The 13,469-nt window shown below is 51.5% G+C and overlaps 1 protein-coding gene across 3 annotated transcripts in view; it reads right to left on the bottom strand.

Annotated features, from left to right (window-relative positions):
- DPP8 (dipeptidyl peptidase 8) overlaps positions 1-9,862 on the bottom strand; it is a 49,889-nt gene extending 40,027 nt beyond the window's left edge. The window contains exons 1-4 of one of the 3 annotated variants that reach the window (XM_019477783.2): positions 9,348-9,862; positions 6,595-6,715; positions 2,480-2,752; positions 394-506 (exon numbers count right to left, since the gene is read on the bottom strand). In XM_019477783.2, coding sequence (XP_019333328.1) covers positions 394-506; positions 2,480-2,741 — 375 coding nt within the window. In that variant the 5' untranslated portion in view covers positions 2,742-2,752; positions 6,595-6,715; positions 9,348-9,862. Of the gene's footprint in view, positions 1-393; positions 507-2,479; positions 2,753-4,109; positions 4,192-6,594; positions 6,716-9,347 lie in introns of those variants that run through there. The other 2 variants (XM_014605916.3, XM_059714547.1) reach the window with 2 other exon arrangements.
- Between the last annotated feature and the right edge of the window lie 3,607 nt (positions 9,863-13,469).

Raw genomic sequence — 13,469 nt, 5'->3', positions numbered from 1 at the left:
ACCTATGTTGAACACCTTCAAGAGAAAACTGGATGCTTATCTTGCTGGGATCCTATGACTCCAGCTGAGTTCCTGCCCTTCGGGCAGGGAGCTGGACTCAATGATCTTCCGAGGTCCCTTCCAGCCCTAATGTCTATAAAATCTATGAAACTGCATTCACCAATTGCAATAGCTGAAGGCCGGGTAGAAACCACCCAGCACAGAGATCTCACAGCAGGTAATGTTTCCTTGTTTAGCAGGAAAAAAATTGATCTAAACAAGAAAGGCACTCAAAATGTTCAAGATCTTCATGCTGCCACTGCTGAGCCTGTTGATGGCTCGTGACTGCAGTGAGCACATACACAGTGAATGCGCAACCAACCTCCACAAAGCAGTAAGGAAATAAGCACTTACTTGAAAGAGATCCAGAAGGGGTTTCCAGGAAAGCATTAGCACCGCAGCCTTGTTTATGGTTTTGGGAATTTCTGAATAGAACAGTGTGTTCTCTCTGTTCTCCCCAGACATTGCTAGAGAGAAGGAAAAAAGATTCATGTCCCCATTACTGAACATTAAGCAATCTCAGCAGATGACAAAGCAACCAAAAGACACAACAGTGTCACCAAAAATCACCTTCCATAAGAGGAACAAGTGGCAGTTTCTGCACTGGCATGCCACTCAGAGAGGGCAGGGGAGTGCCCTGCTCCACTAGACTGCAAGAAGGGAAGTGACAGAGGGAGCAGCTGTAGATGGAGGTATGCCACTGCTAAAACATTTAAATTCTCTGGAAGGTATAAAATCAGGCAAGGCTTCTTGATCATTACTCCAAGTCTCTTGCTTGATTGCAACATCATGCTGTCTGTATCAGTGAAGGGAGACCCAAGGACGATGAAGCCTCTCCTCTCCCACCCCACCCCGCCGGCAGTTTGAGAATACAGTACATTTTTCATATTCCACATTTAATAAGACTTGGGCCTGAGGTCTGGCCCCTGGTGAAGTTAACGAGTGTGTGGCCACAGATTACCAGACTGGACTATTTAGGGATCCTTTCTAGAATCCACCCAGCTACGCTTGAACTTTTTACCCCCTACCTAGCCCTTGAAGCTCCTCCACATAAAACACAAGGGGATATTTCTATCTTGTAGTTTGTTCACGCTGTGCCTAGTCAGTTCCTCCTTTTCTACAAGCCTGGAAATTTTCCCGTTAGAGGCATAGAGTAACCAAATTGCAACAGAGGAATGGCTTTTTCATTCAGCCACAGCAGAAGGGGAGGAAAAAACTAACCGTATGAAAATGTGGCTGTAAAACCTCAAAAAAGTGGTAGGGTGAAGGGGTAGAAATAGAGCTTATAACCAATTCCAAAGCAGTTTGAGACATGGCTGACATTTCAGGTTCACAGCTTACTAATTTGGAGGGGGCTGCAAAGACTAGCTTCCAGTTCTCTGCTCCAGATCTCACCTCCTCCCAGAGGCTAGATTTTTTGTGTGTTTGTGTTTAAACAGTACAGCTTTTGAACAGAAGCATTTGGAGCCTTGCTCAGAAAAGCCACCCGAGATCCCCTGTGGTGCGTTTTACACTACAAAAATCACCTAGAAGGGCTCGATTATACACAATATCCATTCAGAAATCTAGAGCGACGGAGCCTAAGTGACTAGCAGGAATGAGACAAAAGTGAAGAGGAGCAGCCAAGAAAGACAAAGTAAATCTGTGAATTTGCTACTGAAATAAAGGCACCTGCAGGAAATGTTCATGTGTGCCCCCAAGCACACCTTGCAAATTACCTATAATTGCTGAAGGCTTGGAATATTACATTTCTAATATCCCTGTTCAGGAAGACAGCAAAATAACCCCAGCTGTACCAGGTTTGGGGAACACCACTTATTTTCAACAGAATCCAAGCACAAGGATGAGAAAAGCTGGCCCAAGAAGAGGCCTGCAGGACTTTATCCTCCCACATAGGGTGGGGCTGCTGTTGAAAGAACACTTCCCCATTCTCTGTCCAGCTCTCCAAGCCTGGAGCATTAACGTTTCCAGCCCTGTCCACCCGCTCCTTGGGGAGATTATGTCACTGGTTTTACAGTCGGAAAATACTGTTATTACCTAGTCTGACCAGTAATTCTGGCAGCCAGCCAGTCCTGGTTTCACTACCGAATACAAACCTAGGGGCTGGGCACATGAACAAGTTACCATGAGGGAAAAGAGGGCCAGGATTTGTCACCGGTCAGCTGCTCTGCATTAACTGCTTACATGCATGCTCTTAACTCTGCAGTAAATGAATGCTAACCTGAAACAGTTTAGCCTTCAATGAAAGGTGGCAAAGGGGCTTTCACTGAGACCTAAACTACCCTGGGTTATCTTCAATCTACTATGGGGCAAGAGTGTACACACAGGCCATTACCAGAGTAGCAGCAAGTACTGTCCCCTTTTAAGCACACAGCAAGTAGTTTGTAAGTCCCTGCAGCGGACAAGTTAATAGAAGCATGAGTCCCACTAGCCAGCTTACCTAAATAGTAGATCCTGTGTGAATGGGGCCCTTCAGGGTCATTTTTCTTCACAAACATGAAGTCGTGAGGTGCCTTAGCCATCATGTAACCGTGGTATTTCCTCGTGTCCGTGAGCAGCTTTTTAAGCTGGCTCCAGGAATACCTCTCAACATAGAAGGGCTCCAGCCTGGGCGACTCCTCCTTCTCCACATGCTCCTCACACCCCGCCACCGTCTCAAAGATTTCAAGGCCCAGCTGTTCAGTTTCCATGGCTGCTGCCATGTTGCATGTTTCTGGAAGAATGAAAGACAAGGGACACGTCAGGGCTGTCTTTGAGAGGCCTAACATATACCTGCTTTGAACAGATTAGTACAACGACAGACAGGAGAGGAATACAACTACTTCTATACACATTTGGTGGAGGGGTGGGGAGGGGTCTGTATTTGTATGTTGGAAATACCTTGTCATCCTCAGACAGAAATGTTTAAGAGTGGGATGGGACACTGGAATTCAAATCTTTGCTGGTTCAAGTAAGAGGAACGCAGTTCAAGATCTACTTTTTTACAATAGCTGCTCATCCTCCTCTGACTCTGGACTCAATAGGAAATGGATCGCACAGCTTCTCTTCGTTAAGTCCTGCACTACTGCCTTCCTCTGACAATACCCTGCCCATACCAATATCTCAAACCTCATCCCCAGCAGACTTTCTCCCCTTGCCCGCACTTAGCTGGCATGAGGAGAAGGCGGGCCAAAACTGACAGCTGTCAGCGTGGAAACCGTCTGCTTTTCAGGCCCTCCCCTGCAACCAGAGCCACAAGAGAGACTGAACTGGCTTTCAGGCGACTCCACCTGCCCTGCACGCTGCGACCAGAAATGTCAGCCCAGCATCGACACAAAACACCCGGATCCTTCCTTTTACGCTGCCGCTCCTCCAGCCGTGGGCTTGCCCCCCGCGGGGACGCGAAGCCAGGATCGACAGTAGCTCCGGTGCTGCCAAATACCAGGGCAGCAGCCAAGGTGGTCACAGGTGAACCGGTTCACATCTGCCGGAAAGCAAGCGGCTCCAATTCAAGCAGGGCCGGGTGAAAGACTGCGTTTCCATCCCCTTTGCAAGCGCACGGCCGCCCGGAGAGAGAGCAGCATCTCCTCCTGGGTCCCGGCCGCTCGCACGGCACGACTGGGGCAGCGGGACGGGACAGCGCCGTGCGTTGCAATCCAGACGCGGAGAAAAGGGTGCGCCCAGGGGAGCACCGGGCTCGCAGCACGACGCCAAAACGCTTGCTGGCGCCAGCAGCCCTGGGCACCGACAGCGAACCCTCCCGGATTAACGCGAGCCCAGGAGCGGGCACCTAGCGCCGCGGAGCCTTGGGCCTGTGCCACCTCGTCCTCCGCTGGGGCCCAGCACACACCTGGGGCAAGGGCGTGGGGGGCAGGGAAATGTGGGTGTGCACGTGTGTCCGGGCACATACGTGTGTGCACAGGCACCGGCACATATGTGCACGCCTGTGCATGCGATGCAGCTTGTGCCCGTACGTGTGCGTGTCCGGGAGGGGAGGGGAGGCGTGGGGGCACGTCGGTGCCCACAGGGGCCGAGCCCGTGGCGGGCGCTGTGGCGGGTCGGGGCGGGGGGGGAGGGGAGGGGGTACTCACGGGCGCGGCGGGCGGGCGGGCGGGCGGGGGGGGGCGGTGCCGTGATGCTGCAGAACGTCCCGGCTCCGCAGCGGCCGCGCCACCACTTCCGGTTCCGGGCGCTCGCCCCGCCCACCCCGCCGACGAGCAGCGCCAAGAGCGGCGCCCGCGGCCTGACGGGACACTGCCCCCTCCGGCGGGGAGGAGCAGCTACAGCGGGGAGCCGGGCGCCGCGCCACGTGCCCGGGGACAGCCACGCGCACGCGTGCACCCTGTTATACACACACAACGTACGTGTGCACGAGCACACACAACATGCAGACGGTCACACGCACACACCGTTATACACACACACAACATATGTGTGCACATGCACACACAACGTACAGACCGTCACACACGCGCGCACATCCTGTTATACACGCACAACACATGCGTGTACATGCACACACAGTGTACAGACTGACACACACACACGTAACTCGCACCCCCCCACATATCCTGTCACACACACACACACAACATATGTGTGCACAGGAAACATACAGACACTGTCCCCCACACAGACGTGCACCCCATCACACACAGGCGCATGCACACCCATGCATAATGAACGCACATCCTGTCACACACCGACACACCCAACACGTGTGTGCACACACAACACGCACCTGGGCACACCCACCTACCGTGCATGCACCCACCTAACGTGCATGCACCCACCCAACGTGTGCACACACACAACACACATCCCTGTCACACCCACCTAACACATGCATGCACACACACAACACACATCCAGGCACACCCACCCAACACATGTGCACACACAACACACATCCTGCCACACCCACCCAACATATGCACACACACACAACATGCATCCTGCCACACCCACAATATGCATATGCACACACACAACACACATCCGGGCACACCCACCCAACATATGCATGCACACACACAACACACATCCTGTCACTCCCACACAATGCATGTGCACACATACAACATACACCCTGCTGCTCACACTCATGCAACATCCAGGTGCGCGCGCACACCCCCCGTCAGCCCCCTTCCCACAACATGCACACTCGTGCCCTGTTCCTTCAAGCACCCCTCCTTCTCCCTCCCCCGTGGCGGGATCCCGCGTGCCACCCTGTGCCGGGGTCCATAGCCCTCCCGGCCCAGCCCGCCTCGTCTAGCGCCCCCTTATCCCCCAGGCGAGGTTCTCTCTCCTTAGACCAGCACCGCTACAACCAAAAACCCAGCGCCTTATCTCCCAAATACTTACAGCGATTGACTGTCCGTCCCACACCCTTCCCCGGGACAGAGGTGAGGCTGACAGGGCCGTTATTCCCTGCACCCTCCTTTTTTAAAGATCCGTTTTGAAAGATGTTTGATGAGCAGGCCACAGCTCGCAGGTGGCCTCCTCCACTGCTTTTAGGGGTGTTTCCCACTCCCCTTTCCTTCCTCCCACTTCTTTATCCAGCAGCTCGAATACCATCATTCTCAACCAGGGTGTCGTGGCACCTTCAGGTGCCTTGACATCCTTTCAACGGTGCCATGCATAGAAAATCATAGAAAACTGGGGTTGGAAGGGGCCTCAGGAAGTCACATCCAGTCCAATGCCCAGCTCAATGCACGACTAGCCCCAACTAGATCATCCCAGCCAAAGTTTTGTCTAGCCTGCTCTTAAAAACCTCCAAAGATGGAGTTTCCACCACCTCTCTGGGTACCCTGTTGCAGTGCTTCACCACCCTCCTAGTAAGAAAGTTTTTCCTAATATCCAACCTAAATTTCCCTTGCTGCAACTTGAGCCCATTGCTCCTTGTCCTGTCATCTGCCACCCCTGAGAACAGGCCAGCTCCTTCCTCTTTGCAACTGCCCTGCAGGGAGCTGAAGGCTGCTGTTAAATCCCCTCTCAGTGTTAGCACTCGTAGGTGTGCAAACATGATTCACAGATTCACAGAAGTTTAGGGCTGGAAGGAACCTCGTGAGATCATCGGGTCCTGCCCCCTGCCCTGCTCTGGGCAGGAAAGACCGCTGGGGTTAAGTTACCCCCGCACAACAGCAATCCAGAGATTTCAAACAGGAATCTACACTGTTAAATATTTTCTGACCTGTTATGGCTTTTCTGACTGCTTTGCAACAGAAAAACCCGCTCTTATTAGTTTTCCATAGTCAAAAAAATGAATGGAAACTAAGAGCTGGCATTTTCCAAGGGGGGTCTTGAGTCTAACGAGAGGTGTCTTGTGTCTAGACAGGCTGAGAACCACTGCTGTAGGGACTGGTTCTGGGGTCTGCCCCTGGCAGCTGTCCTGGACAAACGGGGCAACCCAAATATTCTCGGTCCCTCTAACCCTGCAGCTCTGAGCAAGCAGGCCTTTTTCCTTCCTAACTATAGGATTTGGTGCAAATCACAAGGCAGCAGAGCTCCACTCTATTAATGAATGAACCATCAGCATGGACAAATCCTGGAAGGGAGGTGATAAGAAAGTGCTACCTGTCACAGAAACGGATGCAGCCTCATCTTGAGGACCTTCCTTTCATCCAGGGTTTGCTGTTGGGTCCCTTCAGCTTGTAACGTGTTTTCAGGCCTATCAGCCTTTGACACTAGCTTTTGTCTGGGGAACAAAAAAAAAGGAGGGGAAAATAAAGAATGACGTCAACCCACATTTTCCTGTGACTTCAGTCCTCCGTCATTCCTACGTGCTGTCGCCTGGCTGGAGGTTTGGCATGACAGGGATGTTGGGCAACGTGTACCATGGTCATTGCATCTTGGCTGTGCTGACAACTAGTCACTCGGGGCAGTTGCCTCATTATTTGAACTTTAAGAAATGTTTGCTTTTCTTGTCACACCAAGGGCTTTTTGGGCAGCTGGGTACAAAGAACCCAGAAAACTGATTAGGCTGCCAGCAGCCCCCACTCGGTTAGCTTTCAGCGCAACCCAAACAATAACTATTTGGATTTTGCTCTGCAGCTCACCAGGCCCCAGTTTACATGGCTATTTACAGGGGTCCAGATAGGCGCAGGGATCTGCTGGCTACAGCGCAGGCACTTCCGTGATGCAATGCAAGGAGAACTGGAGACAGCTGCAGCAGGAGTTCCAAGAGGGCAATGAGAGGTTTTGTTCCCCAAATAAAGAGGTACAACATTGACTCTGCATTTAAAACCCTGCCCTTTCTGAACTCACTGGATGTTATACAGAGCAGAATATCCAGATTCACTCACTGCCACAAGAGGAGAAACTAGTACAAAATTAATGGATGTGCTTTACTGACACAGTCCAACATCAGACCTCCCTCGGATTGCAACATGGGTTGAATAAGAACCCCTTGTGACAACCCCCGGCCAGCTTCACTTCAAGCTTCAGCCCAGTGGCCAGGCCACAATCAAATTGGCCAGCACCGCATGGCTGGAGAAGGAGCCGCTGGTTGGGCTGGAGGCTGCAGGCTCAAAATGGGCCCAGCAGCTGGAAAGGCAGGGGGACACATCTGGGCACCGGAAATGAAGCCGGACAATTGCCCCGCTGCTGGAAGAGGCCCAGCACTTCTTCTGCCAGCCAGCACGCCCAGGAGAGTGTTGCACCCACACACTGAGGGGGAAGAGGCCAGGAAAGACCCCGATGCAACCCCAACAGCTGGCTGGAGGCTGGCCGTGCTCCCCGGGTCTGGAAGGCCGAGGCAAACAACTGAAGACTCCCTTGCCCCTGGAGCCTGGGGACAGAAGGAAACACCAGCCTGCCTAAGTCCACCGACAAGGGGCTCAGCACAGAGGCGGGCCCACCCTCAACAGAGACCTACCTGGGAACACACAGGTCAGGTGAGGCTGAGAGAGGGCAGTCCAGTGGGTCCTGCGGGTGCCAGACCGGGGTGGACCCCGCCGGGGAGTCCAACAGAACCCGCAGACCCCGCTGGAGTGACAGCAGACTCAAAGTGCACTGATGGGGGCCTGGCAGGACACTGGGTCCCATATGAGTGCTGCATGGGATGCCACGGGACTGTGGCACACCTGGCCCAGTCGCCAGATGGGGAAGACCCCTTGTAGAAAGCCAGCTCACCAGGAAGTCAATTCAGCCTCAAGGAGGGAGTGCAGTGGGCACCTACCCCCCCACACTCAGGAGTGAGTTGCTTGGCACGGGGCAATGTTGCCCTGTCCACTGCCCAAGCCAGACTCTTTCTGGCCGAGTTTCTTCTTTTGTATTGTTAGTTTCTGCAAGCCAAATGAATAGCGGTGCGTTCCAGCAGCACCTCTTTTGACAGCCTTCACTGTGGAGGAAGGAAACGGTGACTGTGTCAGGGCACCACCAGAACCCAGTGCAACACCCGAGTGGAAAGGGGTGGGGTGCAGGGGCGGAGGAGCCCCGCAGAAGCACCAAGGGAGTGAACCCCTTGGACTTCAAAGGAACCACCGAGCACCACCCCCAGAGGTACATTATCAACAAGTCATGGCGGGCGATACATCCAGGTGCAACACAAGGCTGTAGGGACGTGCCCCCCCTTCGGTGGACGTGGGCCTGTCACACCCCTGTTTGAGCAAATGCTGATTGATAGGTTATTTTTTTATTATTTAGATTAATAATATCTTGCTCTGTCCAGAAATCTTTTAGACCCCTTCCCTTAGCCGTAGCAAAATAAGGTAAGATGTGCAGTCACTTAGCCATTTAGATCCACGATGGGCTTTGTGGGCACTTTAACACATGCTCCGGGGGTGGGAGGGTAACACTTTAATTAGAGCAGCTCCAAGAGCTGCTCTAATTAAAGTGCCACCGCGTCTCTTGTATCAGCGTCCCTGCACTTTAAAATTGAGGCAGGAGCACTTGAATTAAAGCTCATTCAATGAGCCTTAGTTCCAGTGCCCTGGCTGCCATTTTTAAGTGCAGGGACACTGATACATGACTCACAGGAGGGTACTAGAGCATGGCAATTGCCACAGTCCAGCAGACTCGATTCATTGAATCTGCTCCGACGCGCTGGACTTCCATCATGTTGGAGCAGCCTCCGCACTTGTCCCAAATGTATCTGAGAAGTCATTTTACTGCAACTGATGTAATAGCTGACAAGCAAATACCCAGTAGGTATTTCTACCCAGGAGAACTTTTACAATCTTTTCTCCAATGCCTGATGAAGAGGGTTTGTGCCCAAAAGCTTACAATTAAAGAATTTTTTTTTTTTTTGCAAAAATCTTGTTGGTTTAATAAAAGATACCATCTCTACTACGAGTCCTGATTGCCTTACCCAGTAGATAGACACCCACCTGATACAGCCAAATCACATGTAAACATGATGGATCCTTTTCCTCTGCACTCCTGTTCAGCATACTCCACATTGCTCTTCAGGGTGACAGGGCCAGCGCAGAGGAGTCTGATGACACGCAGACCCCTCCTCTAGATTTCTTCCCAGAGCAGGTCCTCTCAGTGAACTCACCATCCTTAGGCTCAAAGCAGTGGCACAGACTGATGGGACAGGATGGTGCTGCCACCCAGAGATGACCAGCAAGGCCAGGAGATCTTCAGGATATTCAAGAATATTGATATTCAAGTCCATCTCCGCAGATCTCTGGACTTTCCTAAGTGCTCCCCTGAAAGCAAAGGGACTCGTGGGCGGTGCTGTCATGCTGGGAAATTTCCAAACTCAGGACTGGGTTCTGCAATTAAAATGAAACGTTCTGCTCCCAGCATCTGCATCCTTTGCTACTTGTTCCGGAAGACCTACGTCTGCTCCCTTGACTGAGCAAGACTTTACTGGGCACTTGTTAAGCGTGCACCAAGTACTTGCTGAGTAATAGTGGAACTGCAGGGGTGTCTGTAGTGTAGGCTGAGGTTTACTGGAAAGACCTGCCCTTCGTGACAGCTCGTAGGAGTTTGTACAACTCTTTGCAAGAACAAGGGAAGGAGCCTTGAAATGAGGCTCTGTGAAGGAGCAGCCTTGAACAGGCAGAGAGAAGGCCTCTATGAAACACTGCCAGGGACACAGCCAGGGCTGCAGTGCGCTCCTAGTGCAAGGCCAAGGGCTGCTCGTGAACAACATGTGCTTAGGTACAAAGCTTTCCTTGGGATCACACCACATGCATGCTTGCAAGCCATCCTTCCCTCTGCTTCTCCCATTTTTATGCCTTTCTTGATGTACACAGGAGTTTATCTTTCAGTCTTCCCTTCTTTCAGTGCAGATTAGAAAGGCACTCACTTCATATTAGTGTCTCAATCCTGAGTCACCACAAAGTGCCAACTGCAGTTGAAGTGGGGAAGAAGAGAGAAAGGACAAACAGCCATGGGAAGAGTATTGTCTTTAGTCCAGTGATTCTCAAATAGGGTGATATGGCACCCTGGGATGCCATGATATGCTTTTAAGGGTGTTGCAGGGTACTGTGTAATATTAGCACTGTTAACTACCACTGCTCTGGTCTCTAGTCTCCAAGTCAACCCTGTGTTTTTCCCTCAAGGTTGGATTTTCACTCCCGTGGGTTCTGCCTACTCTTAGGACAGCCTGGAGATGGGAAGATGTTTCCTCACGGTTTCCCTATTCTGTTGGATGTCTGTGCAAGGATGGGGGGGGCGGGACCAGCAGAAAGTGCACTGCAAGATAAACAGCCTCCCACCATGCTTCACAGAGCAGTGAAATCTTTACCAGGCCTGACAACAGCTGCCTCATCTGGCCTGCTGTACACCAGGCCCTTTCTGCTGTCTTGCATAATTCCAGACTCTGGTGAAAAGGTGAGAGCACTAATAAGCCTGTGAGCAAGGTGCTGTGCACTCCATTTCCATGCACACCACATAAATCCAGGATTTCCTTAATGGCATAACAAAAAGCCAGCCCAGTTGGGCTGCACAGTGCTGATGGGATAACAAACATCAATTTTCTGTATATCAGTGAAATGCCTAAACCGCTGAAGTGCAGAGCCCTGTTCAGCCCAGTCTGCTTTGCAACGTAACTGTATTTCCATTAGCTGTACAAGTGTGATGGTGGGGAAGCAGCTGTCAAAGGGGCTGCTATAAAAAGCCTTGCCAATGACAAGCCACAGTCCACTTCAGGGCTAATCTCTGCTGGTTTTCAGTGCTCCTTATAGTAGCCCTGAAAACCACTATTAGAAGCCTTGAAAACCATGGGCGCTTGTCAGTTTTGGGGGCTGATAACACCATAGCACTGACAGTAGTATGCATTTCACAAGCACTGTTTACCTTAAGTTGGGATAAGTGCATGCTCGGGGTAAATGTAGTCTTTTTCCAGTCCTGAGAACACACCTTTAAACAGAGAACTACTGTATGCCTTTTCTGCATGTGCTGCTGCAGTGCGTGCCTGTATTCACCCATAATGGGTGACCCGTGGAAAAGGGGGAAGGCCAGTCCAAGACAGCGGTGCTGGAGCATGGCTGGGACACAAGAAGGAAAGGCAGTGGGTTAGCATCAAGGAAAAATAAAAGCCCTGGAAAGACTGTATGCACAGAGGCTGTCAACATGCCTACCCCACGGAGATGCCTGGAACCGAGTTGGTTGGCTCACCTCTCTGCTGGTTTATGAAAATGTGTCTTGTAACGCTTACTGGAAGTCGTCCGAGCTTCCCCAGTTGCATCACTGGGCTGTGACTAGGTCAGCACCTGGGTCATGTCTGCCTCCTGGATCCCTGGGATGGTGAGACTGGGGTTTCATCCTCACAGCTCCCCCGGTTGAAAATGGCAGCGGTTTTCTGGTGGCAGCTGGCTGGTGGGCGAAGAGTTGGGATCTCTTACGAACATACAGTCCAGCTCCTCACCACAACTATAGAGTCTACCTGCTTTCCCAGAGGTCCTAGGTATTTTCCTCCACACTCTCCCAACCCAACCTTTGCTCCTCTTTTCCTGCCAGGCTGACTCCAGACTTATTCTTTGCCCTTCCTATTTATTAGGTATATTTGGGCATTGCCCTGGGCAGAGTTCAGGTGGACCCAGACGAGTTCTCCTCCCCAGAGCCCAGGAATGTAGTACCAGAAAGTATCACAGACAATGAGGGCTGGAAGGGACCTCAGCAGGTCACATCTAGTCCAACCCCTTGCTCAAAGCAGGACCAATCCCAACTAGATCATCCCAGGCAAAGCTTTGTCTAGCCAGGTCTTGAAAACCTCCAAGGATGGAGATCCCACCACCTTTCTGGGTAACCTGCTCCAGTGCTTTACTACCCTCCTTGTGAGAAAGATCTTCCTAATATCTAACCTCAACTTCCCTTGATGAAATTTGAGCCCATTGCTCCTTGTCCTGTCATCTGCTACCACTGACAACAGCCCAGCTCCATCCTCTTTGCAAACCCCTGCAGGGAGGTGAAGGCTGCTGTTAAATCCCCTCTCAATCTTCTCTTCTCTAGGTTAAATCATCCTAGTTCCCTCAGCCTCTCTCTCCTAACAAGTCTTGTCTCCTGACCTCTAACTCATTTTGTTGCCCTCCAATGGACTCCTGTGTATCACGTTACCAGCCAGATGTGTCATTAATGAGGGCCCATGCTACTGCACAGGCCACCAGGGAGATCATCCTTTGCTCCTGATCCAAATAGCACGAGCCTGCTCCAAGACTGGTGATGAGTGCAATATGCCTGTGCTAATTGTAATGTGCCATGCAAATTCAAGAGCCCTGTTACAGTTTTACTTGGGTTCTGCTTTTCAGCATTTGGCCAAACCATGGAAGGAATACAGCTGCCTCACACTCACTGGGTCGTGTCGTGCAAGATCTCTCTAAATGTGGCTGCTTAAGCCGTTGGAAGGGTTGCAAGGTTTACTAGTCCTTGCACATAGAAACCTGACAGTAAGGAGGGGCACGGTATGGTTATGAATGGGACCATAAGCACGTGGTACCTACAAAGGACTGTACTCAATGCTCCTGTCAAAAATGTCTGTTGGTGCCAATTCTCCACTGCCTCAAGCCACAGGGTTAGTTGGACCAAGGACATTCGGTGTTGCCCTCTTTGCCCAGGACAGCAGCAAGGGACAGAACCCAGAATGGATTATTAGAGGTCTCAATGATTAAACACTGGAGCTGCCAGATAAAAAAAAATCAGAAGAATGAAGGGGGGAAATGGAAAATGCCCCCGAAAGCCATGAAGGAAGGCAACCAGCAAGTTGTGGCCTGCTTATCAAACAATAACTTTAAACCTTTAAAAACTGATCTTTAAAAAAGGAGGATCCAGGGAATGATAGTCCAGGCAGTCTCGCTTCTGTCCCCAGGACCTATACTTCTTAGACACACGATGGCTTCTCTGCGTTTGAATTTTCCCACTGAGTTCCCTGGCACCTGCTTGGCTGGGAATTGCTGGGACACAGGGGACTTGGCTGTGGTGATTTTAGTCATGGCTGCATCCTACACCTCCAACAGCTGTGGCTTATCTGCAAGGTCTCCACTCTGATACCTTCATGGAAG

Source organism: Alligator mississippiensis, chromosome 11 (genome assembly GCF_030867095.1).
Source record: "Alligator mississippiensis isolate rAllMis1 chromosome 11, rAllMis1, whole genome shotgun sequence".
NCBI lineage: Eukaryota > Metazoa > Chordata > Crocodylia > Alligatoridae > Alligator > Alligator mississippiensis.
This window is presented reverse-complemented; position numbering and strand designations above follow the sequence as displayed.